At 45.7% G+C, this 10,539-nt stretch overlaps 1 protein-coding gene across 9 annotated transcripts in view; it reads right to left on the bottom strand.

Moving 5' to 3' along the window:
* Positions 1-935: 935 nt before the first annotated feature.
* The window catches only part of KCND3 (potassium voltage-gated channel subfamily D member 3), a 242,229-nt gene continuing 232,625 nt past the window's right edge, over positions 936-10,539 (bottom strand). For 3 of the 9 annotated variants that reach the window (XM_065591453.1, XM_065591454.1, XM_008171733.4), the window contains 4 exons: positions 7,159-7,215; positions 6,442-6,498; positions 5,845-6,092; positions 936-1,943 (listed from right to left, as the gene is read on the bottom strand). In XM_065591453.1, coding sequence (XP_065447525.1) covers positions 1,757-1,943; positions 5,845-6,092; positions 6,442-6,498; positions 7,159-7,215 — 549 coding nt within the window. In that variant the 3' untranslated portion in view covers positions 936-1,756. The remainder of the gene's footprint in view (positions 1,944-5,844; positions 6,093-6,441; positions 6,499-7,158; positions 7,216-10,539) is intronic. The other 6 variants (XM_065591456.1, XM_065591455.1, XM_005303555.5 and 3 more) reach the window with 2 other exon arrangements.

Below are 10,539 nucleotides of genomic sequence, written 5' to 3'. Positions count from 1 at the left end.
TGTCTGTGGATGGAATGTACTATGTTGGATCAGTAGATGCTGTCGCTAACTATTTGCAGCCATAATGAAAAGGTGGTCTGAGGAATGTGTAGCAGGAAAATAAGCAATTATTTCCCACTTATTTTTCCAAGTGGAGAACGGTCATATAGAAAGGAAACTGTGTCAGGTCCTTGTATTTCAAGACCATATTGTTACTAGAAAGATCTCAGGGAGAACAGTCAGTATTCACCCTAGAACTAGTCAGAAGTATTAAGCTTGGCAGGACCACACAGAATTACAGTTTTTGGTTGACTAAAAGTGTGTGACTTTTCCCAGATGAAGAATAGAGCTGCAAAGTAAAGTGCTGTCTGTTCCATAACATATCCCATGTATTCCAAACCCCTGTTCAACTGGACACACTGTAGCTCCTGTTCTGGGAGGGGAGGACGAAAGTTGCTAAACTAGTTTACCTACCACATCAGTGCAACCCAGATGCCATCGGTAAGCCAATAGGAGTCACAGGACTGTGTTAAAAAGCCAAATACCTTCTCAGTCCATGCCGAATGGTTGGCTCCAGGTTTAATTGTATCAAGTCTAGATCCAGACACTACTTGGCTACGATTTACAATGGGTTGCATGTCGAATATTAGCATATATATAAAAATAAAAAAGCATGGGCATAGATGACAGGTTACATTCTATCCTATTTCTGATGTAGTTGAGTTTGGTGCTTTCTTTGCCATTTGTGTGTACAGGTTTTTAAAAAGTTTTCCTACTTTTTTTTTTTTTTTTTTTAAATACAGAATTGGTAGTCTAGCCACACTCTTTACAAGTAAGTGATAACAAAAAGAGAGAGCAGAAATCCATGTGGGACTAACACTCTACTAAAGCCTGTCTTTTTTTTTTTTTTCCACAAATATGTTTTCACAGACAATAATTAGCAGACAAACACACTGTTTGCAGTTGCACTGTATTGACTTAAAAGGCGGTTACAAAATCATCTAAGTAAAGAATGCCATCCAGGGTGAACGATTTATTTGTGTGTGGGGGTGTGTGCGTGCACGTGTGCCTCTGTGCTTGTGCAATCAGTTTGATACTGTGCACCAAATCCGGAAAATGTGCTCAGACTTGTGTGTCGTTTCAATGTGGTTCTTTCACACATACATATATATACACACACACACACACACACACACACACACACACACACACACACACACACAGGAATGGAAATAGATTTCTGTGACAGCTGTCGTCTTTGTCTAAATCTTTCTCTATAAAAGAAAAAAAAGATGTGTAATTTTGGTTGATTAAAGATTCTGCTCCATGAAGGAAAAAAAATCACAAAATACATTGTTTTTTTCACCTTTTTCAGTCATTTCCGCATGAATAAATATTATCCATTAAAAACCTTTAAAAAGGTGCCGAGATACACAGTGTTATATTTGTTTCTTTATTGACTTTCTTGTTGCCATGACGGTTCTTTTTCTCTAGCCTCTAGAAACAATTTTCTGCTTCATATCCTGGAACAAGGCTCGGCGCGGGCGCACACAGACCCTTTCTCCAACCCACCTTGTCCTCCTGCTCCTCATCTGTTCTCAGTCCATAGCATGAATGCAAGTTTGAAGAAAGCTGCCTCGTTAGGTCTCCATTACTAATTCTATGACGAAATGTCAGGTTGGTCCATCCAGGCACAATTTGCAGCAAGAAAGGAACATGAAGGTGTGGAGGGGGAGAGACGCTGGCATTCCAGCTGCTTCCTTCAAACGACCCCACCTTACAAGGCAGAGACCTTGACTATGTTGCTGCATGTGGTGGAAATGTTCGTAGTAGGGTGAGGGCTGCTCTCTCCTTCTGGTGTCAGTGCCGGTGGGGTAGGAATAGTGATGATGGCTGTCGTGAGGTGGGAGGTTTTGCAGTTTGGTCTCAGCCCGTCCTCTGATTTCATATTGAGACTGGAACGACTAGAAAACAAAAGGGATTTTTTTTTTTTAAACAAGAGTCAGTGACAAAGGCAACTGCTCCTCCATGGTGTTGTATGCCTCTGAAGGAAGGGCACTGAAAACTAGCTACAGCAGCAATCACAGAACAATCCCCCTAGACCCTGATTACTACTGGACATCCTTAATTGCCCCCTGATTAACACCAACCTTTGTTAACTGCCCCCTGTTTGGTATGCAACTACGCCTGTGGACAGGTTATTTCTTTCAGACTTCTCAGGGTTTCTTGTACCTTCCTCTGGTGCTGGCCACTGTTGGAGATGAGATACTGGGCCAGCTGTTACTATTGATTGGGTCCAGTAGGCCAGTTCCTATATTCCTGTTAACACCAAGCCTGCTTAATCGCCCCTCTGGTTATTCAAATGCAACCCAGTATTTTTTTTCCTTGAAGGAAATGGGGGTGTTTTTCAGTGACTCTAACCACTTGGGTAGATGGAACTCCAAAGCGCCTTCCAATGGAGGGCCCAGTGCTGGCTGCAGCTGTTTCATAGCAGGTAAGGGGTTTGGTAATGAAAACATACCTCAGCATGGCCTTTTTTAGCTTCAGGCAGCTTGCTTCAGGCTCTGTTATGGCTGCTGAATTAACCAGTCTCTTACCTGCTGGGGTGTGCACATCTTTTTGTGTGTTCTATGCACCATTCTAATGCATTGTGCAATGCTTGTGTTTCAAGTGACTCATGCAGTGAGTTTGCGTTTCTCCCATCTCAGCGTAGGCAGCGGGGGCCTCTGAGAATTGTGATTAAACACTCACTGGAGCGTCGCCCAACCCAAAAAATAAAATAAAGCTGAACAATCAAATCCGCTTCAGTGGGAGAATACAGCAACGGCCAGGGATGCTTTGACTGTGATACACACAGGCATGGGCACGGGGCGAGAGAGGGCCTGCACAACAGAAGTTCCCCCCTCCTGCCCCCAAACAGTCTGGAGGTGGGGGTGAGCGCAGCAGTGGGGGATGGTCATCTCTGCTTTCAGCAGCGGCCGTGACTATAATGAATGAAAGCGAGGTAGCAGCTCAAAAGTGGATATCGCACAAGTCAGAGCTCACCCTCTCCTACTGCTTAGAAGCCTTTCGCTCCCTCAGACCTCAGTAAAGAAAATATGTAATGCAGAGAGTCATGGTGCTGGATCCTTAGTTGCTATAAATCTGTGGAAGTCCATTGATTACAATGGAGCTAGGCCCATTGATGCCAGAAGAGAATCTGGCCCAGTATCCTGTTTCTTGGTTTGCTTCCTTTAGCAGCTATTGCACCTGATTCTGTTCTCATTATTGGTGGAAATCAGCTGTCACTCCACTGGACCCAACAGGGTATAGTGGTGTAAACCTGGTGTAAGTGAGAGGAGAACCAGGTCCAAAGTCTTATGAGTCCATAAGGGCTCCCTGACCACAGGCTTAAACTTCAATGCAGTTTTATTTCTTCTTTCAAAGCCTCCATCCCTTTCTCTTTTCTACTTGTTTCCCCTGCACTAGTCTTGAGGATCTGGCAGCTGGGAGCATTCCTATTAGATCTGCATCAGTTGCATCCTATAATTAATTACTGAGGGAAAATGATAGGTCTGTTTTCTGTGCATCTGCATAGCTGCAGGAGTCTTCTGTTACCAGCCCAACAGGCTTGCTTTAAACACAGGGCTTGTCCTTTCAAAATATAAAGGGCTCCCTGTTGGAAAGTCACCGCTGTTATTACAGGTTGACTCACCAAGAGGCTCTGTCCTGATGTCTCAAGTGTCTGGGTACTTCTGTGCGACAAGGTGGGTCACGTAATGTATCTTATTGGACCAACTTCTGGTGGTGAGAGAGACGAGCTTTCAGCCACACAGAGCTCTGCGTCAGGCTTGGGAACGGTACTCCCAGTGCCACAGCTAAATACAAGGTGGAACAGCTTGTTTAGCATAAGTAGTTAGCATATATTGTAAGGGACCTCTCAAGGTAGAGCGACCTGTTATAACACGTCTGCAGTTATAGGAACATAAAGGGGTGGTGTTAGTGAGTTACAGATTGTTGTAATAATCCATCCAGTGTCGGTAAACCACTAACCCCACCCAGACTGTCTACGCTACCACTTGTGTCGATATAACTTAGGTCGCTCATGGGTGTGAACTAGTCTTCCCTCTGAGCAACATAAGTTACACCGACCTAACCACTGGTGTGGACAGCGCTCTGCCGGTGGGAGAGCTTCTCATGCTGATATAGCTGCCGCCGCTCGTTGGGAGTGGATTAATTAAGTTGATGGGAGAGCAGCTACACTAGAGAACTTCCAGTGGCGCCACTGCCCCGGTGCAGCTCTGCTGCTGTAAGCTCTCTAGAGTAGCCAGAGCCCCAGTCACAGCTGAAGAGGCTAAGGCAGAGTTTCTAAAACCTTTAGAAAACTGAGCCCCGCTTCAGGAAAATTAAAAGAATCCCCAGTCCCTCCTTCCCACTGCAACCTCTCCAGGTGTTCTTAAAGCCCAACCCATCAGGAGTGGCTGCTCGCAGTAGAGGGTACAGATCTTCATCATAGCTATGTCACTGCTCATCTGGTAACAGTTTTGACATTTAAAATGTCGTCATTGGAATTGGTTTTAGCACCCATGGAAATGAACAGAGCAGTTCATACTCTTTAGAGCTATTGTTTCAGGCTTGCTGCAGACTCAGGCATATGTTGATTACGCTTGAGTAACCTTTTCAGGGTTTTCTTTAAAACCATAATAGCTGGACATGTACTTTTTTTTTAATGGAAGATTGTAAGAAACAACTGAGAAGCTTGTCCTTTCCTGCAGTCTTATCCTTCCTGTCCGCCAAGGGGGTACCTCCACCCTTTGGGAAATACTGAACTAATGTTGAAAGGGCCATAGGGAATGAACTCTCACACTATTCCCTTTCTCATTTCCATTTGATACATTATTCTTCACTTAAACACCTTGCTGAATCATGTCACTGGTGCAGAATAGGTGCATCCTCCTTGTCCCAGAGGCAGCTGCATTTCTGCTGTGGGTAAAATAGTTCCCATACACTTTGGAATCAGGGGGAGGTCTGGAGTTACTATTTCAAATGCAAGTCTTTGCTTCCTCCCCTTTTCCAAAGCTCCCTAACGCACAAGATGTTTGGCTGGGCACAGGGAGAGGACTTCAGAAGTTCATTCAACTACAGTGATGATGATGCCTTGTTTATGCACTAAATTATTTTTAAAAGGAGAGTCCATTTGAAAATCCAATATCGAAAGAGAGACCTTTCTCCACTTATGTTACTAATTGCACATTAGATTAGCACAACTCAACCCATTTTGAAAATCCTCTTCTCTTCCCACCTCGGCTGCTCTGACCCTTCGGTCAGCAGTGGACAATTAACTCAAAGAAGTCTGTTTCCCTGGCAGGCCAAGTCAGTATAGGGGTGCAGTGTGAAGAAGGTTCTGTACTTTATGCAGCACATACAGATTGCCTGGAACCAATGCCGTCTGGCATTGCTCATGACCGAGCACACGGCTCTGGCCAAGTTGGTAGAAACTGAGAGCTGCCTCCCGCTGGTCAACCAAATAAGAGCTGGGCTGCAAGAATGGTACTGCATGAGCTGGAGCAATCTGGTTACAGCTGAGGCTGAACCAATGGGAGCCTCAGCTGGGAGTCGCCTCTCTTGGGTCCAGACTAGCTGGAGAAGAGCTAAGCTAGAACTCGGGTCAGCTTCCTCTGGGCTAAGTCCATAGGAGTTGCACAGAGCATCCAGGAGCCACCTCTCCTGGGACCATATTAGTAGAACTGGAAGTTAGAGAGTCCCACGTGGGACCCATTTCTCCTGGGCCGAGGGGGTAGAAACTGGTCTAAACTCATCTCAGATGGACATTACCCTTAGCAGATTTGCATGCAGCAGTCAGCACCCAGGGCCTGCTCCCTGTACCTTGTTGTAAGTGATGGCTGTTCGCTGCATTGGATGTGTATCGTGCTTAGCTCCTGCATGCTCCGCAGGCGAGTGGCTGGCACGTTGGAGTTGGGAAGATGAGTCGTCTTCTTGTTGCGTCGGGAACAACAGGAGGTGGACCCGCCATTGTTACTCGACAATGAGGGGCTGCGAGTGGAGGGGTAATTCTGCATTGAGTTATCCATGCAGTTCTGCTCAAACAGCTGCTCATCTATGAACTCATGGTTCTGGCAGGGAAAAGAACAACAGTGTCACTCTCGTCATTAGCTACCCTAAGGTGGTTCGTTTTCAAGAACACCTTTTGCTATTGCGGGACAGGTCAGCCCCTCAGCTCTCTGCCCCTGTGCCTGAAACAGCTTGCACTAGACAGTTCCCAGATTTAAAAATGCAAACAACAACCAGAAAAGAGATGACTTCATCCCCTTACTCATTGCAACCAAGAGAACGTGTTTGCTCCCCCACAACAACATGGGAATAAGAGAAGCTACGGCAGAGGCATAACAGCCTGTCAGGACCAGCTGGCTTACACATTCCATATCCATAAATAGTTTGGGCCTGATTTTTCCTTACACTTACACAGCTGTATCCCTGAAGTGAGTCTGGTGAAGTCTGTGGTGCCTCACTGTTATAAACCTGTATAGAAAGGAGAGTCAGGCTCACTGTCTTTTGTGTTTGGGGATAAGGCTGTGATGTGTACTGTTTATGGCAGCAGGACCCATTGGTCATCAAGTTGGAAAGTTTAGGTATGGTGTGCTGGTTAAGCCGATTCCTGACGGTATGTCACACCTACAGTTCCATTCAAAGCTGGGCTGGCAGCTGAGTTATATGTGGCAGAAGTAAAGCAGTCAAGGTGGAAGCTGCCAGTGGGAAGAGTTAGGGGGAGGGAAATGATGATAAAGGGTATCCTAGAACTGCAAAGTTGGGTAGCCTAGAGCTTTAAAGTTGAATGGAAAACTTCAGTGCCTCTTGCACCAATAAGTAGAGGACAGTGTAGGGAAGAGCCAAAGTCTATACACACCTAGGCGCATACATAAACATTCATAGATGCCTAATATACACATTTTGCTTTTTACCTATCAGAACTGGAAAGGAAGGAGGGGGGAACTGCAGATAAGGTAACCATCAATTTTCATTGGAACAGATACTAAGTCTTAGAGCAAACAAAGGCATCAGTTAGCAAAAATGAACCACATGCACAAACTCCCAAGAACAGGACCAATAACAAGAAAGGAGACAAACACTCTGACGTGTCACAGAGATTGTAGAAAACAGATTGAATTAAAAAGGAAATACCTTGATGGTGGAAGTTCGTACAGATAACAGGGGATCATCCACAAGATAGGACAATCCCTACAGGACAACATGCCAACAAAAGATAAAAACACGATTGATTGTCCATTCCGGCATTCCAAAGTTTAGTCCCAGCATTCCATCCATTCAATCTCAGCATTCCATCTGGCACCCCAAGTTTGAATGGGCAATTGAGCCTTTCCTTTACTAAACTAATTTGCTAAATCAGATCTTTCTTTCTTAACATAGTGTTCTGGAACCTTGCACTTTAATTGTTTGTTTTCTCTTTCTAAAAGAGAATGGAAGGGCAAGGTGATTTACAGCTGTTGTTCATTTTTTATTTTATTTATTTGTTGAGAGCCAGAAGCAGAGGATAAAACAAATCAGAGCTTGCCCAATTGGGAATGTATGGTGACTGGATCAGGGGTTACCCAAGCAATGGAACTGTGTTTTGGTTGATCTTTGTGGAAATATAGAAGGAAGGTTTTAGCTGAAGGATGTGTCTCAACCCAGGCAGCAGCCAGCGAAAGCGTAGGATATGAATGTCACGGGTAGGGAACAGCGATCACATCTGGGGTAGGGAACAGAGCTGAAAAATCTTGTGTTAACATAGCAAAGAATTTTTTGCTATGATTGTCAGAAGCATCTCAAGGCCACTTTTGTCTTTTAATACACCAGATTTGAGGGCCATTCACAGCTGTTAAATTGTAGGACTTTATTCTGGTGACAACTGCAGATACTGTGAAAATGTACTTTTAAAATCCCTCTGTCTAGTTTAAGGAAAGGTGATTTGCCCTTTGAAACATGTTGGTAACCATGGCACATGGATCATTCCTCATTCCATTCCACCTGCAACTTTGAAACATTGCAAAATGACTCTTCAGTGTTTAAGAATTCATATGCTGCAATTTGACATTTTTGCATAATATCTTAATAGATTAAGAATGCCAAGGAAGTACAGGAATTTCAACACAAAAATTGATTGAGCTGTTTTGACTAATGCATTGAGAACCACAATCTAAACATGCTGCATATGACTCCTTGAATGACAATCTCTTTTTTGAAAACTTTGATACTCCAGGTCAGCAGCACTCAGACTTTAAGAACTAAACGGCCCCTTAATGCTGAGCAGAGTTGCAGAGAGCCAAAAAACCACAATCAAAATAAACCCACCTTAAACAAAATCTTGGTGGTGTTTGCATCGTTAGAGCTGATTATATGACTACGGTGAAGAGTTTGTTCAACAATTCGGAGATTCCACGGCCAGATGGGACAATTGTGATAATTTAGTCTGGCTTCCTACATAACACAGGCCATAGAACTTCCCCAGAATAATTCCTTTTGAACTAGAGCAGATCTTTCAAAAATGCCAGTGATGAAGAATCCAGCTTGACACTTGGTAAATTATTTAAGTTGTTAATTATCTTCTCTGTTTCCCCATTATCCAACAAATAATGTATTTAACAAAATTAACTGTTTTCATTAATCAAACAGCTCTATGCATTTTTTGAAGACAGATTTTTTTTTATTTTTTTTTTGCTGTTGTAACACCAACAGACCGCAGTTGACAACAGGCGAGATTGAACCTGGGGCCTCTGAAACCAACTGGCTGTTAGCTAAGGCTGTAGAGCAAACTCAATCATCTCTCTTTCTCTCTCTGTGGGCTCAGTGCCTCTAGAAGGGACAGAACACTACACCCAGGAGGTGTGTGGGTTACACTGTCATTCATCAACTACATTATTTTCAAATAGTTATATTCATGATTTGATCAGCTCTAACCGTGATACGCAAATATGTGACAACACTGCTGACAATCTCATCCTGGTTGGGGCAGACTGGAAATGGGGGGGAAAATGCAGCAAATATTTTGTGGATTTTTTTTCTCCAGTGTTCATCCAAATTCAAAATTGCAATGACATTTTTGGTCCAAAAATCAAAATTCAGAAAATTTTCAATAGCTGATACAAATATCTGAATGCAACGGCAGGACAGTTCACCTCTTTCGTTTTGTGGCTCTCTTTGGTTCTATTCAATGCAGGAACGCCTCTATATTCCTGTTCCTAACTGCACTGGCATCTTGGCCAAAATAAATTGGGGCCAATACAGAAAAATACAAGAGAAAATACAAGGAAAGTCTTCTGCCCTGCATTCTCCTCTCTCTGCTGCTGTCCCTTGGATCCAATTGTCTGTTGTTATAATTCATTTTGGGCCAGACAGCTCTTGCCTTACTCACACTGCAATTTATACCACAAATACTGAAATCAGGGGGAGTAATTGTGGAGAAAAGTACAATTCTGGAGCGAGGCTATCATCATCTCTCCTGAAGATTGTCTAATGTAGGCCTGAGCCCTGCAACGATTTACAGATTTGCTTAACTTTACCATACGTCCGGATTTTCCCGGACATGTTCGGCTTTTTGGGCCTTAAATCCTCATCCGGGAGGAAATCCCCAAAAGCCGGACATGTCCGGGAAAATAGGGAGGGAGGGAGGGGCCGGCGGTGCTCGGCTGAGGGCCAGGCCGGGGGCCGGCGGTGCTCGGCCGGGGGCCGGCGGTGTGGGGCTGGGGGCCGGGCCGGGGCCGGCGGTGCAGGGCCAGCGGTGCGGGGCCGGGGGTGCTCAGCCGGGGCCGGCGCCCCAGAGCCCGAGTCGAGCCGGGCGGGAGACGCCGGGGCCAGAGCCTCTTGGCCTGGGCCGGCCGGCCGCCAGAGGGAGCCGCTCGGCCGGACTGGGCTGCGCCCCGCCCCAGCCCCAGCCCCAGCCCCAGCCCCATTACCTGCTGCCTCCTTGTTTCAGGCTTCCCGTGAACATTTGATTCGCGGGAAGCAGGGGAGGGGGAGGAGCAGGGGGCAGAGCGTTCAGGGGAGGGGGCAGAGTTGGGGCGTGGACTTTGGGGAAGAGGCGGGGGCGGGGAAGGGGCGGAGTTGGGTGGGGGCGGGGCCGGGGCCCTGTGGAGTGTCCTCCTTTTTTTAAATTAAATGATGGTGACCCTAACTTTACTCATTAATAGTCAGTGGAACTCCTCACAGTGTGTAAAGTTAAGCATATGTGGAAGACTTTGCAGGATCCAGACATTACATGGTGGATGCTTTGGGACAGGAATCTTGTCTTTTTATTTTCTGTAAAATACCAGGCAAATTTATGGCACTTTGTAAATAATACATCTCTACCCCGATATAACGCAGTCCTCGGGAGACAAAAATCCCTACTGCATTATAGGTGAAACCCGTTAGATCGGGATAGCGGCGGCAGGGCTCCAGGGCCGCGGGGAGCCCCAGGCCCTTTAAATCGCCACCTGAGCCCCACTGCCGCAGCCCTAGGGTAGCGGCGGCAGGACTCCGACGGTGATTTAAAGGGCCCGGGGCTCCCCACAGCGTCCAGAGCTC

The sequence above is a fragment of the Chrysemys picta genome, chromosome 4 (assembly GCF_011386835.1).
Source record: "Chrysemys picta bellii isolate R12L10 chromosome 4, ASM1138683v2, whole genome shotgun sequence".
In the NCBI taxonomy this organism is placed as follows: Eukaryota; Metazoa; Chordata; order Testudines; family Emydidae; genus Chrysemys; species Chrysemys picta.
This window is presented reverse-complemented; position numbering and strand designations above follow the sequence as displayed.